The 24,774-nt window shown below is 57.1% G+C and overlaps 1 protein-coding gene across 3 annotated transcripts in view; it reads right to left on the bottom strand.

The window, feature by feature from the left end:
- Window positions 1-410: 410 nt before the first annotated feature.
- LOC308184669 (uncharacterized protein) overlaps window positions 411-24,774 on the bottom strand; it is a 271,042-nt gene continuing 246,678 nt past the window's right edge. For all 3 annotated transcript variants that reach the window (XM_080571976.1, XM_080571975.1, XM_080571974.1), the window contains 3 exons: window positions 2,336-2,536; window positions 1,149-1,259; window positions 411-722 (listed from right to left, as the gene is read on the bottom strand). In XM_080571976.1, the coding sequence (XP_080428102.1) occupies window positions 664-722; window positions 1,149-1,259; window positions 2,336-2,536 (371 nt within the window). In that variant the 3' untranslated portion in view covers window positions 411-663. The remainder of the gene's footprint in view (window positions 723-1,148; window positions 1,260-2,335; window positions 2,537-24,774) is intronic.

Genomic DNA, 24,774 nt, shown 5'->3' with positions numbered 1-24,774 from the left:
CAAATCCTCAGCCACTTCTGTGTAGAGCCTGCCATGACACCTGAAAAGCAAAATGGATACCCTTCGCAGTCACCTTGCGCAACTTGGCCATTCCGCTCCAACCCCACTCACGACCAGCCTGCCCTTCTCGTGCTGCTCTTCAGAGTGCAGCTTGGCCCCTCTGAGTCTGTGCAAGGCACCTGCGAAAGAAAAAGAAAAGCATAGGCCGCGGCAGCATCCAAAGCCACAGCACAGCTAGGACAGGTACTCTCATCTGCTCCCTTACTCTGCCAACTCACCTGCCCTCGAGGCAGATGCTTCCATCTGCTCTCTTAAGCTCTTATATTTTAACATTGTATGTGGTTTGGTTTTTTAAGTTAAACAAGTTTAATTTAGAAAATTATACATGTACTTAAACATCATGAATTATATTTACAAAACATCCTACCTTTATATCCAAAGTGATATCAAGAAATGCCTCATATGTATCCGAAACTGCTTTGCAATTCAAGCACTTCAGTGGAAGCAAAATATAAATGCTTAACAATACGTGGAGGAGACTAACTGTCCAAATTCAAGTTGTCGATAGATACTACTTTAGACAAGCTGCAGACTGCTTTACTACCGACAAAAGACACAGATCAGTTCTAAGGACAGGAATATTTTTAAAAGTACCTCTTGATCTTAGAAATCCTCCAAATATTTGATGAATGATGGTGGTAGCTTGAGAAGATCTGTCCAATCTGGAAATAAATTATAATCAGACCTCAGAAGATTTAAGGCACACAGTTAACTCTTCAAAGAGTTTTATGAAAACCAAGGATGACGTAGACTTTCAGTTTTGATAGTAAATAAAGGACTACAAGGTGCTAGAGAACGTATAAAAGTGAATTTGTTTATGCTGACTTGGTGCTTCCATTCAAGCACGCTTCCTGCATAGCATCGACAGTATAGCGCAAGAACTCGTGTGCGTCTTCTTGACTGCCAAAATGGAAATGTTGTCCTATTCCTAAATAAGAAGATGATAGTATTTACCTCATTTAAAAATGAAATAATTCTCGTATTTCTAAAATCTCTCTTCTTTATAGTGTTAAAACCATTTATACACATCAAATAATTATTTGAAGATTACAAGATACTGAAAAAGAAACACATCTGAAGCCACTTACGACTGAGGTTATTGATAACACGCGTAGGCTCGATAGCATCAACAGTGCAACGCAGGGCCTGGTTAATGTGAGTCTCCATCGTGCACATCATGCAAAAATCTTGTTCACGACCTGAAGAGTGAAAGAAGAAAGCATCCCAGTCTAGCGAAACAGACATAACTACAAACAAACATATAAGTAACATTTAAACTATAGATACAGTATCCACTCTCCTTGTCCCAACAGTCTCGTAACATTTCATTTCACACAACTTTATAGAATAAAAATATCCATTAAGCTTGTGTTCAAGTGCATTTTGTGATGAGAAATCTAAAAGACTACTGCAAAGTCACGTTTGTGAAGGCTGACAGGAATGTGAACTCCACAGGCTGCAAAATATATGAGGAAAGAATATTTGACATTGATGATACAGCATTAAGAGAATGTGGGTTATTTTCAGCACAGTGCTGTCAGGTGAGCTTCATGATACAGAGCTACGAGTCCTTTGGGAGAAAGGAAAAACTAAAGTAATGTATGTAATAGTACTTCTGCCCTCCTTTTTTCAACAGGATTCTTAACTGAAACAATTTCTATATACAGGAAGAAAACAGTTAAATTTCTAGGTATCGATACAAAGGTACCAGCCTAAAAAGCATACACGTTTAGTACAACATTTAGTTTATAGTACAACATTTTATTTAGAACAAAATCAGTCTAGATTTTAATACAGTCCCACAAAAAAATCTAGTCATGTTCATAACAGCTCATATTGCTTTCTAGGGTTTTTTTTTGTTTGTTTGTTTTTTTAATTGGTTCAACAACGAACAGACCATTTATTGTAGTGCATTATGGAACCTAGGCTGTGAAGACTAAAGACCTATGATGCCAACATCCTAAATTTTATTGCCTTTCTAGCAGCAGGAAGCCCAAATAGCCCAAATGCCAAATGTTCATTAAATGCATTCCTGTCCAATGCACTTCATTATTCCCATGAAGCAAGAAAAGATCCTTTTAAAAAAACAAACAAAAAACACACATGGTGCATTAAACGCACTCCATATGCTATTCTGAGCCCACTGCTAATACAATGCTCAAAGCCAGCTTCTACAGGTAAAATCAGGCAAGTAACTTTTTCTCACAGAATCACTGCTGTTCTTTCACCTTCAGAGCTATCCAACAGATTTAAAATACTGTTAGAAAGTACTCACATGACTGGCTGTGCTCAAGATAAAGCATGTAATTGGCAAGTGGGGGGGTGTAGGTCAAACACTGTAGAGTAGCATTAAGAAAACGTGTGTTGCCAAGATTGTACAGGCCAACTCCAACACTTTGTGTTTCTTGCCAATCCATACGTATCTTCTCAGGTGGAAAAAGAATCCTTTGTGGCGGAGCAATTCCATCATTAACAACTGCAAGAAAGTTATATTTAAAAAGAGATTTTGTTTGTTTCTAAGAAAGGCATTAGGTATATATAGGTATAGTAAATATATAAAGTATATATAGGTATAGTAAAAATACTATTCTGCGGGAGCACCTAGAGGAACTAGCTACAATCCAAAACAGAAAAACTTATTGCAGACAGCTTTAATACCGCCAAATTCAAATTGGCTGGTCAGCACAACGTTTTCGGAAAAAAAGTTTAGTCAACCATTTTAATTTTTCTAAGGCAAGTCTAACTGCCATCCTGTTTTTAGTATCTAAAGCCAAGTTCCTCTCCATCTATAATCTTTAACCTGACTACTTCAACTACTGCTTTTTTCCTTATTATAACTTAAACCACAAACGTAGACTTGAAATTATATGGTAATAAATGCAAGGACAATGTAAAAACAAATAACTAGGAATGACGGTACCCCTACAAATATCAGATCTTTTCCTGAGCAATGTTAGCATTCAAAAACCTGTGAATAATGGAAGCTGTGAATAGCAACAATAAAACGCTTTTCTTTGCAAAACAGTCCCCAGTGGTGCCAGTGCACTCTCTGGACTCACTGCAGTGCATTCCCAGTGGTGCCAGTGCCCTCTCTGCACTCACTGCAGTGAATCCCCAGCGGTGCCAGTGCACTCTCTGGAGTCACTGCAGTGAATCCCCAGCGGTGACAGTGCACTCTCTGGAGTCACTGCAGTGAATCCCCAGCGGTGACAGTGCACTCTCTGGATTCACTGCACTGCATCCCCAGTGGTGCCAGTGCACTCTCTGGATTCCCTGCACTGCATCCCCAGTGGTGCCAGTGCACTCTCTGGATTCCCTGCACTGCATCCCCAGTGGTGCCAGTGCACTCTCTGGACTCACTCCACTGCATCCCCAGTGGTGCCAGTGCACTCTCTGGACTCACTGCAGTGCATTCCCAGCGGTGCCAGTGCACTCTCTGGACTCACAGCAGTGTATCCCCAGTGGTGCCAGTGCACTCTCTGGACTCACTGCACTGCATCCCCAGTGGTGCCAGCGCACTCTCTGGACTCACTGCACTGCATCCCCAGTGGTGCCAGTGCACTCTCTGGACTCACTGCACTGCATCCCCAGTGGTGCTAGTGCACTCTCTGGACTCACTGCAGTGCATCCCCAGTGTTGCCAGTGCACTCTCTGGATTCACTGCACTGCATCCCCAGTGGTGCCAGTGCACTCTCTGGACTCAATGCAGTGCATCCCCAGTGGTGCCAGTGCACTCTGTGGACTCACTGCACTGCATCCCCAGTGGTGCCAGTGCACTCTCTGGACTCAATGCACTGCATCACCAGTGGTGCCAGTGCACTCTCTGGATTCCCTGCACTGCATCCCCAGTGGTGCCAGTGCACTCTCTGGACTCACTGCACTGCATCCCAAGTAGTGCCAGTGCACTCTATGGACTCACTGCACTGCATCCCCAGTGGTGCCAGTGCACTCTCTGGACTCACTGCCCTGCATCCCCAGTGGTGCCAGTGCACTCTGTGGAGTCACTGCACTGCATCTCCAGTGGTGCCAGTGCACTCTCTGGACTCACTGCAGTGCATCCCCAGTGGTGCCAGTGCACTCTCTGGACTCACTGCAGTGCGTCCTCAGTGGTGCCAGTGCACTCTCTGGACTCACTGCACTTCATCCCCAGTGGTGCCAGCGCACTCTCTGGACTCACTGCCCTGCATCCCCATGGTGCCAGTGCACTCTCTGGACTCAATGCACTACATACCCAAGGTGCCAGTTCACTCTCTGGACTCACTGCACTGCATCCCCAGTGGTGCCAGTGCACTCTCTGGACTCACTGCACTGCATCCCCAGTGGTGCCAGTGCACTCTATGGGCTCACTGCACTGCATCCCCTGAGGTGCCAGTGCACTCTCTGGACTCACTGCACTGCATCCTCAGTGGTGCCAGTGCACTCTCTGGACTCACTGCACTGCATCCCCAGTGGTGCCAGTGCACTCTATGGACTCACTGCACTGCATCCCCTGTGGTGCCAGTGCACTCTGTGGACTCACTGCACTGCATCCCAAGTGGTGCCAGTGCACTCTCTGGACTCACTGCACTGCATCCCCAGTGGCGCCAGTGCACTCTCTGGACTCACTGCCCTGCATCCCCTGAGGTGCCAGTGCACTCTCTGGACTCACTGCCCTGCATCCCCATGGTGCCAGTGCACTCTCTGGACTCAATGCACTACATACCCAAGGTGCCAGTTCACTCTCTGGAGTCACTGCACTACATACCCAACGTGCCTGTGCACTCTCTGGACTCACTGCAGTGAATCCCCAGCGGTGACAGTGCACTCTGTGGAGTCACTGCACTGCATCTCCAGTGGTGCCAGTGCACTCTCTGGAGTCACAGCACTGCATCCCCAGTGGTGCCAGTGCACTCTCTGGACTCACTGCACTGCATCCCCATGGTGCCAGTGCACTCTCTGGAGTCACTGCACTACATACCCAAGTTGCCAGTGCACTCTCTGGACTCACTGCACTGCATCCCCAGTGGTGCCAGTGCACTCTGTGGAGTCACTGCACTGCATCCCCAGTGGTGCCAGTGCACTCTCTGGACTCACTGCACTACATACCCAAGGTGCCAGTTCACTCTCTGGACTCACTGCAGTGCATCCCCTTTGGTGCCAGTGCACTCTCTGGACTCATTGCACTGCATCCCCAGTGGTGCCAGTGCACTCGCTGGACTCACTGCCCTGCATCCCGAGTGGTGCCAGTGCACTCTCTGGACTCACTGCACTGCATCCCCAGTGGTGCCAGTGCACTCTCTGATCTCAGTGCACTGCATCCCCAGTGGTTCCAGTGCACTCTCTGGACTCACTGCAGTGCATCCCCAGTGGTACCAGTGCACTCTCTGGACTCACTGCAGTGTATCCCCAGTGGTGCCAGCGAACTCTCTGGACTCACTGCACTGCACCCCAGTGGTGCCAGCGCACTCTCTGGAGTCACTGCACTGCATCCCCAGTGGTGCCAGTGCACTCTCTGGACTCACTGCACTGCATCCCCAGTGGTGCTAGTGCACTCTCTGGACTCACTGCAGTGCATCCCCAGTGGTGCCAGTGCACTCTCTGGACTCACTGCAGTGCATCCCCAGTGGTGCCAGTGCACTCTCTGGACTCACTGCACTGCATCCCCAGTGGTGCCAGTGCACTCTGTGGACTCACTGCACTGCATCCCCAGTGGTGCCAGTGCACTCTGTGGACTCAATGCACTGCATCACCAGTGGTGCCAGTGCACTCTCTGGATTCCCTGCACTGCATCCCCAGTGGTGCCAGTGCACTCTCTGGACTCACTGCACTGCATCCCAAGTAGTGCCAGTGCACTCTATGGACTCACTGCACTGCATCCCCAGTGGTGCCAGTGCACTCTCTGGACTCACTGCCCTGCATCCCCAGTGGTGCCAGTGCACTCTGTGGAGTCACTGCACTGCATCTCCAGTGGTGCCAGTGCACTCTCTGGACTCACTGCAGTGCATCCCCAGTGGTGCCAGTGCACTCTCTGGACTCACTGCAGTGCGTCCTCAGTGGTGCCAGTGCACTCTCTGGACTCACTGCACTGCATCCCCAGTGGTGCCAGTTCACTCTCTGGACTCACTGCACTGCATCCCCAGTGGTGCCAGTTCACTCTCTGGACTCACTGCACTGCATCCCCAGTGGTGCCAGTGCACTCTCTGGACTCACTGCACTGCATCCCCAGTGGTGCCAGTGCACTCTCTGGACTCACTGCAGTGCATCCCCTGTGGTGCCAGTGCACTCTGTGGACTCACTGCACTGCATCCCAAGTGTTGCAAGTGCACTCTCTGGACTCACCGCACTGCATCCCCAGTGGTGCCAGTTCACTCTCTGGACTCACTGCACTGCATCCCCAGTGGTGCCAGTGCACTCTCTGGACTCACTGCACTGCATCCCCAGTGGTGCCAGTGCACTCTCTGGACTCACTGCAGTGCATCCCCTGTGGTGCCAGTGCACTCTGTGGACTCACTGCACTGCATCCCCAGTGGCGGCAGTGCACTCTCTGGACTCACTGCACTGCATCCCCAGTGGTGCCAGTGCACTCTATGGGCTCACTGCACTGCATCCCCTGAGGTGCCAGTGCACTCTCTGGACTCACTGCACTGCATCCTCAGTGGTGCCAGTGCACTCTCTGGACTCACTGCAGTGCATCCCCAGTGGTGCCAGTGCACGCTCTGGACTCACTGCACTGCATCCCCAGTGGCGCCAGTGCACTCTCTGGACTCACTGCCCTGCATCCCCTGAGGTGCCAGTGCACTCTCTGGACTCACTGCCCTGCATCCCCATGGTGCCAGTGCACTCTCTGGACTCAATGCACTACATACCCAAGGTGCCAGTTCACTCTCTGGAGTCACTGCACTACATACCCAACGTGCCTGTGCACTCTCTGGACTCACTGCCCTGCATCCCCAGTGGTGCCAGTGCACTCTGTGGAGTCACTGCACTGCATCTCCAGTGGTGCCAGTGCACTCTCTGGAGTCACCGCACTGCATCCCCAGTGGTGCCAGTGCACTCTATGGACTCACTGCACTGCATCCCCAGTGGTGCCAGCGCACTCTGTGGAGTCACTGCAGTGCATCCCCTGTGGTGCCAGTGCACTCTCTGGACTCACTGCACTGCATCCCCGGTGGTGCCAGTGCACTCTGTGGAGTCACTGCACTGCATCCCCCGTGGTGCCAGTGCACTCTCTGGACTCACTGCCCTGCATCCCCATGGTGCCAGCGCACTCTCTGGACTCACTGCACTACATACTCAAGGTGCCAGTGCACTCGCTGGACTCACTGCCCTGCATCCCGAGTGGTGCCAGTGCACTCTCTGGACTCACTGCACTGCATCCCCAGTGGTGCCAGTGCACTCTCTGATCTCACTGCACTGCATCCCCAGTGGTTCCAGTGCACTCTCTGGACTCACTGCAGTGCATCCCCAGTGGTACCAGTGCACTCTCTGGACTCACTGCAGTGTATCCCCAGTGGTGCCAGTGCACTCTCTGGACTCACTGCCCTGCATCCCCATGGTGCCAGTGCACTCTCTGGACTCACTGCACTGCATCCCCAGTGGTGCCAGTGCACTCTCTGGACTCACTGCAGTGCATCCCCTGTGGTGCCAGTGCACTCTGTGGACTCACTGCACTGCATCCCAAGTGTTGCAAGTGCACTCTCTGGACTCACCGCACTGCATCCCCAGTGGTGCCAGTGCACTCTCTGGACTCACTGCACTGCATCCCCAGTGGTGCCAGTGCACTCTATGGGCTCACTGCACTGCATCCCCTGAGGTGCCAGTGCACTCTCTGGACTCACTGCACTGCATCCTCAGTGGTGCCAGTGCACTCTATGGACTCACTGCACTGCATCCCCAGTGGTGCCAGCGCACTCTCTGGACTCACTGCAGTGCATCCCCAGTGGTGCCAGTGCACGCTCTGGACTCACTGCACTGCATCCCCAGTGGCGCCAGTGCACTCTCTGGACTCACTGCCCTGCATCCCCTGAGTTGCCAGTGCACTCTCTGGACTCACTGCCCTGCATCCCCAGTGGTGCCAGTGCACTCTCTGGACTCAATGCACTACATACCCAAGGTGCCAGTTCACTCTCTGGAGTCACTGCACTACATACCCAACGTGCCTGTGCACTCTCTGGACTCACTGCCCTGCATCCCCAGTGGTGCCAGTGCACTCTCTGGAGTCACCGCACTGCATCCCCAGTGGTGCCAGTGCACTCTATGGACTCACTGCACTGCATCCCCAGTGGTGCCAGCGCACTCTCTGGAGTCACTGCGCTGCATCCCCAGTGGTGCCAGTGCACTCTCTGGACTCACTGCACTGCATCCCCATGGTGCCAGTGCACTCTCTGGAGTCACTGCACTACATACCCAAGTTGCCAGTGCACTCTCTGGACTCACTGCACTGCATCCCCAGTGGTGCCAGTGCACTCTGTGGAGTCACTGCACTGCATCCCCAGTGGTGCCAGTGCACTCTCTGGACTCACTGCACTGCATCCCCATGGTGCCAGTGCACTCTCTGGACTCACTGCACTACATACCCAAGGTGCCAGTTCACTCTCTGGACTCATTGCACTGCATCCCCAGTGGTGCCAGTGCACTCTATGGGCTCACTGCACTGCATCCCCTGAGGTGCCAGTGCACTCTCTGGATTCACTGCACTGCATCCCCAGTGGTGCCAGTGCACTCTCTGGACTCACTGCCCTGCATCCCGAGTGGTGCCAGTGCACTCTCTGGAGTCACTGCACTGCATCCCCAGTGGTGCCAGTGCACTCTCTGGACTCACTGCACTGCATCCCCAGTGGTGCCAGTGCACTCTCTGGACTCACTGCAGTGCATCCCCAGTGGTACCAGTGCACTCTCTGGACTCACTGCAGTGTATCCCCAGTGGTGCCAGTGCACTCTCTGGACTCACTGCACTGCATCCCCAGTGGTGCCAGTGCACTCTCTGGACTCACTGCAGTGCACCCCAAGTGGTGACAGTGCACTCTCTGGACTCACTGCCCTGCATCCCCAGTGGTGCCAGCGAACTCTCTGGACTCACTGCACTGCATCCCCAGTGGTGCCAGCGCACTCTCTGGAGTCACTGCACTGCATCCCCAGTGGTGCCAGTGCACTCTCTGGACTCACTGCAGTGCATCGCCAGTGGTGCCAGTGCACTCTCTGGACTCACTGCACTGCATCCCCAAGGTGCCAGTGCACTCTCTGGACTCACTGCTCTGCTCCAGCCGCACCAGCCGCTCCAGCATCGGCAGCCGCTCCAGCCTCGGCAGCCCCTCCAGCCGCTCCAGCCGCGGCAGCCGCTCCAGCCGCTCCAGCCTCGGCAGCCGCTCCAGCCGCTCCAGCCGCCGCAGCCGCTCCAGCCGCGCCAGCCGCGGCAGCCGCTCCTGCCGCGGTAGCCGCGGCAGCCGCTCCATCCGCGGCAGCCGCTCCAGCCGCTCCAGCCGCGGCAACTGCTCCAGCCGCGACAGCCGCTCCAGCCGCGGCAGCCGCTCCCACTCGTGTGTCTGCATCCCCAGTGGACGGCTCACCACTGGGAATGCACTGCAGTGAGTCCAGAGAGTGCACTGGCACCACAGGGAATGCAGTGCAGTGAGTCCAGAGAGTGCACTGGCACTCCTCGGAATGCACTGCATTGAGTCCAGAGAGTGCACTGGCACCTTTGGGGATGCAGTGCAGTGAGTGCAGAGAGTGCACTGGCACCACTGGGGATGCAGTGCAGTGAGTCCAGAGAGTGCACTGGCACCACTGAGGATGCAGCACAGAGAGTCCAGAGAGTGCACTGGCACCTTGGGTATGCAGGGCAGTGAATCCAGAGAGTGCACCTGCACCACTGGGGATGCACTGCAGTGAGTCCAGAGAGTGCACTGGCATCACTGGGGATGCAGTGCAGTGAGTCCAGAGAGTGCACTGGCACTACTGGGGATGCAGCGCAGTGAGTCGATAGACTCCATAGTGGTGCCACTTCCCTCTCTGGAGTCACTGCACTGCATCCCCAGTGGTGCCAGTGAACTCTCTGGACTCACTGCAGTGCATCCCCAGTGGTGCCAGTGCACTCTCTGGACTCACTGCACTGCATCGCCAGTGGTGCCAGTGCACTCTCTGGACTCACTGCAGTGCATCCCCAGTGGTGCCAGTGCACTCTCTGGACTCACTGCACTGCATCGCCAGTGGTGCCAGTGCTGTCTCTGGACTCACTGCAGTGCATCCCCAGTGGTGAGCCGTCCACTGGGGATGCAGACACAGGAGTGGGAGCGGCTGCCGCGGCTGGAGAGGCTACCGCGGCTGGAGCGGCTGGAGCGGCTGGAGCGGCTGCCGCGGCTGGAGCGGGTGGAGCGGCTACCGCGGCAGGAGCGGCTGCCTCGGTTGCCGCGTCTGGAGCGGCTGCCGCGGCTGGAGCGGCTGGAGTGGCTGCCGCGGCTGGAGCGGCTGGAGCGGCTACCGCGGCAGGAGCGGCTGCCGCGGCTGCCGCGGCTGGAGCGGCTGGAGCGGCTGGTGCGGCTGGAGCAGAGCAGCGAGTCCAGAGAGTGCACTGGCACCTTGATGATGCAGTGCAGTGAGTCCAGAGAGTGCACTGGCACCACTGGCGATGCAGTGCAGTGAGTCCAGAGAGTGCACTGGCACCACTGGGGATGCAGCACAGTGAGTCCAGAGAGTGCACTGGCACCTTGGGGATGCAGTGCAGTGAATCCAGAGAGTGCACTGGCACCACTGGCGATGCACTGCAGTGAGTCCAGAGAGTGCACTGGCTCCACTGGGGATGCAGTGCAGTGAGTCCAGAGAGTGCACTGGCACCACTGGGGATACACTGCAGTGAGTCCAGAGAGTGCACTGGTACCACTGGGGATGCACTGCAGTGAGTCCAGAGAGTGCACTGGAACCACTGGGGATGCAGGGCAGTGAGTCCAGAGAGTGCACTGGCACCACTGGGGATGCAGGGCAGTGAGTGCAGAGAGTGCACTGGCACCACTGGGGATGCAGTGCAGTGAGTCCAGAGAGTGCACTGGCACCACTGAGGATGCAGCACAGAGAGTCCAGAGAGTGCACCTGCACCACTGGGGATGCACTGCAGTGAGTCCAGAGAGTGCACTGGCATCACTGGGGATGCAGTGCAGTGAGTCCAGAGAGTGCACTGGCACTACTGGGGATGCAGCGCAGTGAGTCGATAGACTCCATAGTGGTGCCACTTCCCTCTCTGGAGTCACTGCACTGCATCCCCAGTGGTGCCAGTGAACTCTCTGGACTCACTGCAGTGCATCCCCAGTGGTGCCAGTGCACTCTCTGGACTCACTGCACTGCATCGCCAGTGGTGCCAGTGCACTCTCTGGACTCACTGCAGTGCATCCCCAGTGGTGCCAGTGCACTCTCTGGACTCACTGCACTGCATCGCCAGTGGTGCCAGTGCTGTCTCTGGACTCACTGCAGTGCATCCCCAGTGGTGAGCCGTCCACTGGGGATGCAGACACAGGAGTGGGAGCGGCTGCCGCGGCTGGAGAGGCTACCGCGGCTGGAGCGGCTGGAGCGGCTGGAGCGGCTGCCGCGGCTGGAGCGGGTGGAGCGGCTACCGCGGCAGGAGCGGCTGCCTCGGTTGCCGCGTCTGGAGCGGCTGCCGCGGCTGGAGCGGCTGGAGTGGCTGCCGCGGCTGGAGCGGCTGGAGCGGCTACCGCGGCAGGAGCGGCTGCCGCGGCTGCCGCGGCTGGAGCGGCTGGAGCGGCTGGTGCGGCTGGAGCAGAGCAGCGAGTCCAGAGAGTGCACTGGCACCTTGATGATGCAGTGCAGTGAGTCCAGAGAGTGCACTGGCACCACTGGCGATGCACTGCAGTGAGTCCAGAGAGTGCACTGGCACCACTGGGGATGCAGTGCAGTGAGTCCAGAGAGTGCACTGGCACCACTGGGGATGCAGCACAGTGAGTCCAGAGAGTGCACTGGCACCTTGGGGATGCAGTGCAGTGAATCCAGAGAGTGCACTGGCACCACTGGCGATGCACTGCAGTGAGTCCAGAGAGTGCACTGGCTCCACTGGGGATGCAGTGCAGTGAGTCCAGAGAGTGCACTGGCACCACTGGGGATACACTGCAGTGAGTCCAGAGAGTGCACTGGTACCACTGGGGATGCACTGCAGTGAGTCCAGAGAGTGCACTGGAACCACTGGGGATGCAGGGCAGTGAGTCCAGAGAGTGCACTGGCACCACTGGGGATGCAGTGCAGTGAGTCCAGAGAGTGCACTGGCACCACTGGGGATGCAGAGCAGTGAGTCCAGAGAGTGCACTGGCACCTCAGGGGATGCAGTGCAGTGAGCCCATAGAGTGCACTGGCACCACTGGGGATGCAGTGCAATGAGTCCAGAGAGTGCACTGGCACCAAAGGGGATGCACTGCACTGAGTCCAGAGAGTGAACTGACACCTTGGGTATGCAGTGCAGTGAGTCCAGAGAATGCACTGGCACCACTGGGGATGCAGTGCAGTGACTCCACAGAGTGCACTGGCACCACTGGGGATGCAGTGCAGTGAGTCCAGAGAGTGAACTGGCACCTTGGGTATGCACTGCAGTGAGTCCAGAGAGTGCACTGGCACCACTGGGGATGCAGGGCAGTGAGTCCAGAGAGTGCACTGGCACCAAAGGGGATGCACTGCAGTGAGTCCAGAGAGTGAACTGGCACCTTGGGTATGCAGTGCAGTGAGTCCAGAGAATGCACTGGCACCACTGGGGATGCAGTGCAATGAGTCCAGAGAGTGCACTGGCACCAAAGGGGATGCACTGCAGTGAGTCCAGAGAGTGAACTGGCACCTTGGGTATGCACTGCAGTGAGTCCAGAGAGTGCACTGGCACCACTGGGGATGCAGGGCAGTGAGTCCAGAGAGTGCACTGGCACCACTGGGGATGCAGTGCAGTGAGTCCAGAGAGTGAACTGGCACCTTGGGTATGTAGTGCATTGAGTCCAGAGAGTGCACTGGCACCATGGGGATGCAGGGCAGTGAGTCCAGAGAGTGCGCTGGCACCACTGGGGATGCAGTGCAGTGAGTCCAGAGAGTGCACTGGCACCACTGAGGACGCAGTGCAGTGAGTCCAGAGAGTGCACTGGCACCACTGGGGATGCACTGCAGTGAGTCCAGAGAGTGCACTGGCACCACTGGAGATGCAGTGCAGTGACTCCACAGAGTGCACTGGCACCACTGGGGATGCAGGGCAGTGAGTCCAGAGAGTGCACTGGCACCACTGGGGATGCAGTGCAGTGAGTCCATAGAGTGCACTGGCACTACTTGGGATGCAGTGCAGTGAGTCCAGAGAGTGCACTGGCACCGCTGGGGATGCAGTGCAGGGAATCCAGAGAGTGCACTGGCACCACTGGTGATGCAGTGCATTGAGTCCAGAGAGTGCACTGGCACCACTGGGGATGCAGTGCAGTGAGTCCAGAGAGTGCACTGGCATCACTGGGGATGCAGTGCAGTGAGTCCACAGAGTGCACTGGCACCACTGGGGATGCACTGCAGTGAGTCCAGAGAGTGAACTGGCACCTTGGGTATGCACTGCAGTGAGTCCAGAGAGTGCACTGGCACCACTGGGGATGCAGTGCAGTGAGTCCAGAGAGTGCACTGGCACCACTGGGGATGCAGTGCAGTGAGTCCAGAGAGTGCACTGGCACCAAAGGGGATGCACTGCAGTGAGTCCAGAGAGTGAACTGGCACCTTGGGTATGCAGTGCAGTGAGTCCAGAGAATGCACTGGCACCACTGGGGATGCAGTGCAATGAGTCCAGAGAGTGCACTGGCACCAAAGGGGATGCACTGCAGTGAGTCCAGAGAGTGAACTGGCACCCTGGGTATGCACTGCAGTGAGTCCAGAGAGTGCACTGGCACCACTGGGGATGCAGGGCAGTGAGTCCAGAGAGTGCACTGGCACCACTGGGGATGCAGTGCAGTGAGTCCAGAGAGTGAACTGGCACCTTGGGTATGTAGTGCATTGAGTCCAGAGAGTGCACTGGCACCATGGGGATGCAGGGCAGTGAGTCCAGAGAGTGCGCTGGCACCACTGGGGATGCAGTGCAGTGAGTCCAGAGAGTGCACTGGCACCACTGAGGACGCACTGCAGTGAGTCCAGAGAGTGCACTGGCACCATGGGGATGCAGGGCATTGAGTCCAGAGAGTGCGCTGGCACCACTGGGGATGCAGTGCAGTGAGTCCAGAGAGTGCACTGGCACCACTGAGGACGCACTGCAGTGAGTCCATAGAGTGCACTGGCACTACTTGGGATGCAGTGCAGTGAGTCCAGAGAGTGCACTGGCACCACTGGGGATGCAGTGCAGGGAATCCAGAGAGTGCACTGGCACCACTGGTGATGCAGTGCATTGAGTCCAGAGAGTGCACTGGCACCACTGGGGATGCAGTGCAGTGAGTCCAGAGAGTGCACTGGCATCACTGGGGATGCAGTGCAGTGAGTCCACAGAGTGCACTGGCACCACTGGGGATGCACTGCAGTGAGTCCAGAGAGTGCACTGGCACCACTGGGGATGCAGTGCAGTGAATCCAGAGAGTGCACTGGCACCACTGGGGATGCAGTGCAGTGAATCCAGAGAGTGCACTGGCACCACTGGGGATGCAGTGCAGTGAGTCCAGAGAGTTCGCTGGCACCACTGGGGATGCAGGGCAGTGAGTCCAGAGAGTGCACTGTCACCACTTGGGATGCACTGCAGTGAGTCCAGAGAGTGCACTGGCACCACTGGGGATGCAGTGCAGTGAGTCCAGAGAGTGCACTGGCAACTTGGGTATGTAGTGCAGTGACTCCAGAGAGTGCACTGGCACCATGGGGATGCAGTGCAGTGAGTCCAGAGAGTGCACTGGCACCACTGGGGATGCAGCGCAGTGACTCCAGAGAGTGCGCTGGCACCACTGGGGATGCAGTGCAGTGAGTCCAGAGAGTGCACTGGCACCACTGGGGATGCAGTGCAGTGACTCCACAGAGTGCACTGGCACCACTGGAGATGCAGTGCAGTGACTCCACAGAGTGCACTGGCACCACTGGGGGATGCAGGGCAGTGAGTCCAGAGAGTGCACAGGCACGTTGGGTATGTAGTGCAGTGACTCCAGAGAGTGAACTGGCACCTTGGGTATGTAGTGCATTGAGTCCAGAGAGTGCACTGGCACCATGGGGATGCAGGGCAGTGAGTCCAGAGAGTGCACTGGCACCTTAGGGGATGCAGGGCAGTGAGTCCAGAGAGTGCACTGGCGCCACTGGGGATGCAGTGCAGTGAGATCAGAGCGTGCACTGGCACCACTGGGGATGCACTGCAGTGAGTCCAGAGAGTGCACTGGCACCACTGGGGATGCAGGGCAGTGAGTCCAGAGAGTGCACTGGCACCACTGAGGATGCAGTGCAGTGAGTCCAGAGAGTGTACTGGCACCTCAGGGGATGCAGTGCAGTGAGTCCAGAGAGTGCACTGGCACCACTGGGGATGCAGTGCAGTGAGTCCATAGAGTGCACTGGCACTACTTGGGATGCAGTGCAGTGAGTCCAGAGAGTGCACTGGCACCACTGGGGATGCAGTGCAGGGAATCCAGAGAGTGCACTGGCACCACTGGGGATGCAGTGCATTGAGTCCAGAGAGTGCACTGGCACCACTGGGGATGCAGTGCAGTGAGTCCACAGAGTGCACTGGCACCACTGGGGATGCAGTGCAGTGAGTCCACAGAGTGCACTGGCACCACTGGGGATGCACTGCAGTGAGTCCAGAGAGTGCACTGGCACCACTGGGGATGCAGTGCAGTGAATCCAGAGAGTGCACTGGCAACACTGGGGATGCACTGCAGTGAGTCCAGAGAGTGCACTAGCACCACTGGGGATGCAGTGCAGTGAGTCCAGAGAGTGCACTGGCACCACTGGGGATGCAGTGCAGTGACTCCAGAGAGTGCGGTGGCACCACTGGGGATACAGTGCAGTGAGTCCAGAGTTCGCTGGCACCACTGGGGATGCAGGGCAGTGAGTCCAGAGAGTGCACTGTCACCACTTGGGATGCACTGCAGTGAGTCCAGAGAGTGCACTGGCACCACTGGGGATGCACTGCAGTGAGTCCAGAGAGTGCACTGGCACCACTGGGGATACACTGCAGTGAGTCCAGAGAGTGCACTGGTACCACTGGGGATGCACTGCAGTGAGTCCAGAGAGTGCACTGGAACCACTGGGGATGCAGTGCAGTGAGATCAGAGAGTGCACTGGCACCACTGGGGATGCAGTGCAGTGAGTCCAGAGAGTGCACTGGCACCACTCGGGATGCAGGGCAGTGAGTCCAGCGAGTGCACTGGCACCACTGGGGATGCAGTGCAATGAGTCCAGAGAGTGCACTGGCACCAAAGGGGATGCACTGCAGTGAGTCCAGAGAGTGAACTGGCACCTTGGGTATGTAGTGCAGTGAGTCCAGAGAGTGCACTGGCACCATGGGGATGCAGTGCAGTGAGTCCAGAGAGTGCACTGGCACCACTGGGGATGCAGTGCAGTGACTCCACAGAGTGCACTGGCACCACTGGGGATGCAGTGCAGTGAGTCCAGAGAGTGCACTGGCAACTTGGGTATGTAGTGCAGTGACTCCAGAGAGTGCACTGGCACCATGGGGATGCACTGCAGTGAGTCCAGAGAGTGCACTGGCACCACTGGGGATGCAGCGCAGTGACTCCAGAGAGTGCGCTGGCACCACTGGGGACGCACTGCAGTGAGTCCATAGAGTGCACTGGCACCACTGGAGATGCAGTGCAGTGACTCCACAGAGTGCACTGGCACCACTGGGGATGCCGGGCAGTGAGTCCAGAGAGTGCACAGGCACGTTGGGTATGTAGTGCAGTGACTCCAGAGAGTGAACTGGCACCTTGGGTATGTAGTGCATTGAGTCCAGAGAGTGCACTGGCACCATGGGGATGCAGGGCAGTGAGTCCAGAGAGTGCACTGGCACCTCAGGGGATGCAGGGCAGTGAGTCCAGAGAGTGCACTGGCGCCACTGGGGATGCAGTGCAGTGAGTCCAGAGAGTGCGCTGGCACCACTGGGGATGCAGTGCAGTGAGTCCATAGAGTGCACTGGCACCACTGGGGATGCAGGGCAGTGAGTCCAGAGAGTGCACTGGCACCACTGAGGATGCAGTGCAGTGAGTCCAGAGAGTGCACTGGCACCTCAGGGGATGCAGTGCAGTGAGCCCATAGAGTGCACTGGCACCACTGGGGATGCACTGCACTGAGTCCAGAGAGTGAACTGACACCTTGGGTATGCAGTGCAGTGAGTCCAGAGAATGCACTGGCACCACTGGGGATGCAGTGCAGTGACTCCACAGAGTGCACTGGCACCACTGGGGATGCAGTGCAGTGAGTCCAGAGAGTGAACTGGCACCTTGGGTATGCACTGCAGTGAGTCCAGAGAGTGCACTGGCACCACTGGGGATGCAGGGCAGTGAGTCCAGAGAGTGCACTGGCACCACTGGGGATGCAGTGCAGTGAGTCCAGAGAGTGCACTGGCACCAAAGGGGATGCACTGCAGTGAGTCCAGAGAGTGAACTGGCACCTTGGGTATGCAGTGCAGTGAGTCCAGAGAATGCACTGGCACCACTGGGGATGCAGTGCAATGAGTCCAGAGAGTGCACTGGCACCAAAGGGGATGCACTGCAGTGAGTCCAGAGAGTGAACTGGCACCTTGGGTATGCACTGCAGTGAGTCCAGAGAGTGCACTGGCACCACTGGGGATGCAGGGCAGTGAGTCCAGAGAGTGCACTGGCACCACTGGGGATGCAGTGCAGTGAGTCCAGAGAGTGAACTGGCACCTTGGGTATGTAGTGCATTGAGTCCAGAGAGTGCACTGGCACCATGGGGATGCAGGGCAGTGAGTCCAGAGAGTGCGCTGGCACCACTGGGGATGCAGTGCAGTGAGTCCAGAGAGTGCACTGGCACCACTGAGGACGCACTGCAGTGAGTCCAGAGAGTGCACTGGCACCACTGGGGATGCAGTGCAGTGAGTCCAGAGAGTGCACTGGCACCACTGGAGATGCAGTGCAGTGACTCCACAGAGTGCACTGGCACCACTGGGGATGCAGGGCAGTGAGTCCAGAGAGTGCACTGGCACCACTGGGGATGCAGTGCAGTGAGTCCATAGAGTGCACTGGCACTACTTGGGATGCAGTGCAGTGAGTCCAGAGAGTGCACTGGCACCGCTGGGGATGCAGTGCAGGGAATCCAGAGAGTGCACTGGCACCACTGGTGATGCAGTGCATTGAGTCCAGAGAGTGCACTGGCACCACTGGGGATGCAGTGCAGTGAGTCCAGAGAGTGCACTGGCATCACTGGGGATGCAGTGCAGTGAGTCCACAGAGTGCACTGGCACCACTGGGGATGCACTGCAGTGAGTCCAGAGAGTGAACTGGCACCTTGGGTATGCACTGCAGTGAGTCCAGAGAGTGCACTGGCACCACTGGGGATGCAGTGCAGTGAGTCCAGAGAGTGCACTGGCACCACTGGGGATGCAGTGCAGTGAGTCCAGAGAGTGCACTGGCACCAAAGGGGATGCACTGCAGTGAGTCCAGAGAGTGAACTGGCACCTTGGGTATGCAGTGCAGTGAGTCCAGAGAATGCACTGGCACCACTGGGGATGCAGTGCAATGAGTCCAGAGAGTGCACTGGCACCAAAGGGGATGCACTGCAGTGAGTCCAGAGAGTGAACTGGCACCTTGGGTATGCACTGCAGTGAGTCCAGAGAGTGCACTGGCACCACTGGGGATGCAGGGCAGTGAGTCCAGAGAGTGCACTGGCACCACTGGGGATGCAGTGCAGTGAGTCCAGAGAGTGAACTGGCACCTTGGGTATGTAGTGCATTGAGTCCAGAGAGTGCACTGGCACCATGGGGATGCAGGGCAGTGAGTCCAGAGAGTGCGCTGGCACCACTGGGGATGCAGTGCAGTGAGTCCAGAGAGTGCACTGGCACCACTGAGGACGCACTGCAGTGAGTCCAGAGAGTGCACTGGCACCACTGGGGATGCACTGCAGTGAGTCCAGAGAGTGCACTGGCACCACTGGAGCTGCAGTGCAGTGACTCCACAGAGTGCACTGGCACCACTGGGGATGCAGGGCAGTGAGTCCAGAGAGTGCACTGGCACCACTGGGGATGCAGTGCAGTGAGTCCATAGAGTGCACTGGCACTACTTGGGATGCAGTGCAGTGAGTCCAGAGAGTGCACTGGCACCACTGGGGATGCAGTGCAGGGAATCCAGAGAGTGCACTGGCACCACTGGTGATGCAGTGCATTGAGTCCAGAGAGTGCACTGGCACCACTGGGGATGCAGTGCAGTGAGTCCAGAGAGTGCACTGGCATCACTGGGGATGCAGTGCAGTGAGTCCACAGAGTGCACTGGCACCACTGGGGATGCACTGCAGTGAGTCCAGAGAGTGCACTGGCACCACTGGGGATGCAGTGCAGTGAATCCAGAGAGTGCACTGGCACCTCAGGGGATGCAGTGCAGTGAGTCCAGAGAGTTCGCTGGCACCACTGGGGATGCAGGGCAGTGAGTCCAGAGAGTGCACTGTCACCACTTGGGATGCACTGCAGTGAGTCCAGAGAGTGCACTGGCACCACTGGGGATGCAGTGCAGTGAGTCCAGAGAGTGCACTGGCAACTTGGGTATGTAGTGCAGTGACTCCAGAGAGTGCACTGGCACCATGGGGATGCAGTGCAGTGAGTCCAGAGAGTGCACTGGCACCACTGGGGATGCAGCGCAGTGACTCCAGAGAGTGCGCTGGCACCACTGGGGATGCAGTGCAGTGAGTCCAGAGAGTGCACTGGCACCACTGGGGATGCAGTGCAGTGACTCCACAGAGTGCACTGGCACCACTGGAGATGCAGTGCAGTGACTCCACAGAGTGCACTGGCACCACTGGGGGATGCAGGGCAGTGAGTCCAGAGAGTGCACAGGCACGTTGGGTATGTAGTGCAGTGACTCCAGAGAGTGAACTGGCACCTTGGGTATGTAGTGCATTGAGTCCAGAGAGTGCACTGGCACCATGGGGATGCAGGGCAGTGAGTCCAGAGAGTGCACTGGCACCTTAGGGGATGCAGGGCAGTGAGTCCAGAGAGTGCACTGGCGCCACTGGGGATGCAGTGCAGTGAGATCAGAGCGTGCACTGGCACCACTGGGGATGCACTGCAGTGAGTCCAGAGAGTGCACTGGCACCACTGGGGATGCAGGGCAGTGAGTCCAGAGAGTGCACTGGCACCACTGAGGATGCAGTGCAGTGAGTCCAGAGAGTGTACTGGCACCTCAGGGGATGCAGTGCAGTGAGTCCAGAGAGTGCACTGGCACCACTGGGGATGCAGTGCAGTGAGTCCATAGAGTGCACTGGCACTACTTGGGATGCAGTGCAGTGAGTCCAGAGAGTGCACTGGCACCACTGGGGATGCAGTGCAGGGAATCCAGAGAGTGCACTGGCACCACTGGGGATGCAGTGCATTGAGTCCAGAGAGTGCACTGGCACCACTGGGGATGCAGTGCAGTGAGTCCACAGAGTGCACTGGCACCACTGGGGATGCACTGCAGTGAGTCCAGAGAGTGCACTGGCACCACTGGGGATGCAGTGCAGTGAATCCAGAGAGTGCACTGGCAACACTGGGGATGCACTGCAGTGAGTCCAGAGAGTGCACTAGCACCACTGGGGATGCAGTGCAGTGAGTCCAGAGAGTGCACTGGCACCACTGGGGATGCAGTGCAGTGACTCCAGAGAGTGCGGTGGCACCACTGGGGATACAGTGCAGTGAGTCCAGAGTTCGCTGGCACCACTGGGGATGCAGGGCAGTGAGTCCAGAGAGTGCACTGGCACCACTGGGGATGCACTGCAGTGAGTCCAGAGAGTGCACTGGCACCACTGGGGATACACTGCAGTGAGTCCAGAGAGTGCACTGGTACCACTGGGGATACACTGCAGTGAGTCCAGAGAGTGCACTGGTACCACTGGGGATGCACTGCAGTGAGTCCAGAGAGTGCACTGGAACCACTGGGGATGCAGTGCAGTGAGATCAGAGAGTGCACTGGCACCACTGGGGATGCAGTGCAGTGAGTCCAGAGAGTGCACTGGCACCACTCGGGATGCAGGGCAGTGAGTCCAGCGAGTGCACTGGCACCACTGGGGATGCAGTGCAATGAGTCCAGAGAGTGCACTGGCACCAAAGGGGATGCACTGCAGTGAGTCCAGAGAGTGAACTGGCACCTTGGGTATGTAGTGCAGTGAGTCCAGAGAGTGCACTGGCACCATGGGGATGCAGTGCAGTGAGTCCAGAGAGTGCACTGGCACCACTGGGGATGCAGTGCAGTGACTCCACAGAGTGCACTGGCACCACTGGGGATGCAGTGCAGTGAGTCCAGAGAGTGCACTGGCAACTTGGGTATGTAGTGCAGTGACTCCAGAGAGTGCACTGGCACCATGGGGATGCACTGCAGTGAGTCCAGAGAGTGCACTGGCACCACTGGGGATGCAGCGCAGTGACTCCAGAGAGTGCGCTGGCACCACTGGGGACGCACTGCAGTGAGTCCATAGAGTGCACTGGCACCACTGGAGATGCAGTGCAGTGACTCCACAGAGTGCACTGGCACCACTGGGGATGCCGGGCAGTGAGTCCAGAGAGTGCACAGGCACGTTGGGTATGTAGTGCAGTGACTCCAGAGAGTGAACTGGCACCTTGGGTATGTAGTGCATTGAGTCCAGAGAGTGCACTGGCACCATGGGGATGCAGGGCAGTGAGTCCAGAGAGTGCACTGGCACCTCAGGGGATGCAGGGCAGTGAGTCCAGAGAGTGCACTGGCGCCACTGGGGATGCAGTGCAGTGAGTCCAGAGAGTGCGCTGGCACCACTGGGGATGCAGTGCAGTGAGTCCATAGAGTGCACTGGCACCACTGGGGATGCAGGGCAGTGAGTCCAGAGAGTGCACTGGCACCACTGAGGATGCAGTGCAGTGAGTCCAGAGAGTGCACTGGCACCTCAGGGGATGCAGTGCAGTGAGCCCATAGAGTGCACTGGCACCACTGGGGATGCAGTGCACTGAGTCCAGAGAGTGCACTGGCACCACTGGGGATGCAGTGCGGTGAGTCCAGAGAGTGCACTTGCAACACTTGGGATGCAGTGCAGTGAGTCCACAGAGTGCACTGGCACCACAGGGGATGCACTGCAGTGAGTCCAGAGAGTGCACTGGCACCACTGGGGATGCAGTGCAGTGAGTCCAGAGAGTGCACTGGCACCACTGGGGATGCAGTGCAGTGAGTCCAGAGAGTGAACTGGCACCTTGGGTATGTAGTGCATTGAGTCCAGAGAGTGCACTGGCACCATGGGGATGCAGGGCAGTGAGTCCAGAGAGTGCGCTGGCACCACTGGGGATGCAGTGCAGTGAGTCCAGAGAGTGCACTGGCACCACTGAGGACGCACTGCAGTGAGTCCAGAGAGTGCACTGGCACCACTGGGGATGCACTGCAGTGAGTCCAGAGAGTGCACTGGCACCACTGGAGATGCAGTGCAGTGACTCCACAGAGTGCACTGGCACCACTGGGGATGAAGGGCAGTGAGTCCAGAGAGTGCACTGGCACCACTGGGGATGCAGTGCAGTGAGTCCATAGAGTGCACTGGCACTACTTGGGATGCAGTGCAGTGAGTCCAGAGAGTGCACTGGCACCACTGGGGATGCAGTGCAGGGAATCCAGAGAGTGCACTGGCACCACTGGTGATGCAGTGCATTGAGTCCAGAGAGTGCACTGGCACCACTGGGGATGCAGTGCAGTGAGTCCACAGAGTGCACTGGCACCACTGGGGATGCAGTGCAGTGAGTCCACAGAGTGCACTGGCACCACTGGGGATGCACTGCAGTGAGTCCAGAGAGTGCACTGGCACCACTGGGGATGCAGTGCAGTGAATCCAGAGAGTGCACTGGCAACACTGGGGATGCACTGCAGTGAGTCCAGAGAGTGCACTAGCACCACTGGGGATGCAGTGCAGTGAGTCCAGAGAGTGCACTGGCACCACTGGGGATGCAGTGCAGTGAGTCCAGAGAGTGCGCTGGCACCACTGGGGATGCAGTGCAGTGAGTCCAGAGAGTGCACTGGCACCACTGAGGACGCACTGCTGTGAGTCCAGAGAGTGCACTGGCACCACTGGGAATGCACTGCAGTGAGTCCAGAGAGTGCACTGGCACCACTGGGGATGCAGTGCATTGAGTCCAGAGAGTGCACTGGCACCACTGGGGATGCAGTGCAGTGAGTCCAGAGAGTGCACTGGCACCACTGGGGATGCAGTGGAGTGAGTCCAGAGAGTGCACTGGCACCACTGGGGATGCAGTGCAGAGAATCCAGAGAGTGCACTGGCACCACTGGGGATCCAGTGCAGTGAGTCCAGAGAGTGCACTGGCACCACTGGGGATGCAGTGCAGTGAGTCCAGAGAGTGCACTGGCACCACTGGGGATGCAGTGCAGTGAATCCAGAGAGTGCACTGTCACCGCTGGGGATTCACTGCAGTGACTCCAGAGAGTGCACTGGCACCACTGGGCATGCAGTGCAGTGACTCGAGAGAGTGCGCTGGCACCACTGGGGATGCAGTGCAGTGAGTCCATAGAGTGCACTGGCACCACTGGGGATGCAGTGCGGTGACTCCAGAGAGTGCACTGGCACCACTGGAGATGCAGTGCAGTGACTCCACAGAGTGCACTGGCACCACTGGGGATGCAGGGCAGTGAGTCCAGAGAGTGCACAGGCACGTTGGGTATGTAGTGCAGTGACTCCAGAGAGTGAACTGGCACCTTGGGTATGTAGTGCAGTGAGTCCAGAGAGTGCACTGGCACCATGGGGATGCAGGGCAGTGAGTCCAGAGAGTGCACTGGCACCTCAGGGGATGCAGGGCAGTGAGTCCAGAGAGTGCACTGGCGCCACTGGGGATGCAGTGCAGTGAGTCCAGAGAGTGCGCTGGCACCACTGGGGATGCAGTGCAGTGAGTCCATAGAGTGCACTGGCACCACTGGGGATGCAGGGCAGTGAGTCCAGAGAGTGCACTGGCACCACTGAGGATGCAGTGCAGTGAGTCCAGAGAGTGCACTGGCACCTCAGGGGATGCAGTGCAGTGAGCCCATAGAGTGCACTGGCACCACAGGGGATGCACTGCAGTGAGTCCAGAGAGTGCACTGGCACCACTGGGGATGCAGTGCAGTGAGTCCAGAGAGTGCACTGGCACCACTGGGGATGCAGTGCAGTGAGTCCAGAGAGTGAACTGGCACCTTGGGTATGTAGTGCATTGAGTCCAGAGAGTGCACTGGCACCATGGGGATGCAGGGCAGTGAGTCCAGAGAGTGCGCTGGCACCACTGGGGATGCAGTGCAGTGAGTCCAGAGAGTGCACTGGCACCACTGAGGACGCACTGCAGTGAGTCCAGAGAGTGCACTGGCACCACTGGGGATGCACTGCAGTGAGTCCAGAGAGTGCACTGGCACCACTGGAGATGCAGTGCAGTGACTCCACAGAGTGCACTGGCACCACTGGGGATGCAGGGCAGTGAGTCCAGAGAGTGCACTGGCACCACTGGGGATGCAGTGCAGTGAGTCCATAGAGTGCACTGGCACTACTTGGGATGCAGTGCAGTGAGTCCAGAGAGTGCACTGGCACCACTGGGGATGCAGTGCAGGGAATCCAGAGAGTGCACTGGCACCACTGGGGATG

This window comes from Anser brachyrhynchus (assembly GCF_964034855.1).
Source record: "Anser brachyrhynchus genome assembly, chromosome: W".
In the NCBI taxonomy this organism is placed as follows: Eukaryota; Metazoa; Chordata; class Aves; order Anseriformes; family Anatidae; genus Anser; species Anser brachyrhynchus.
Note: the sequence above shows the minus strand (reverse complement) of the source record. Positions and strands in the feature narration are given on the sequence as shown.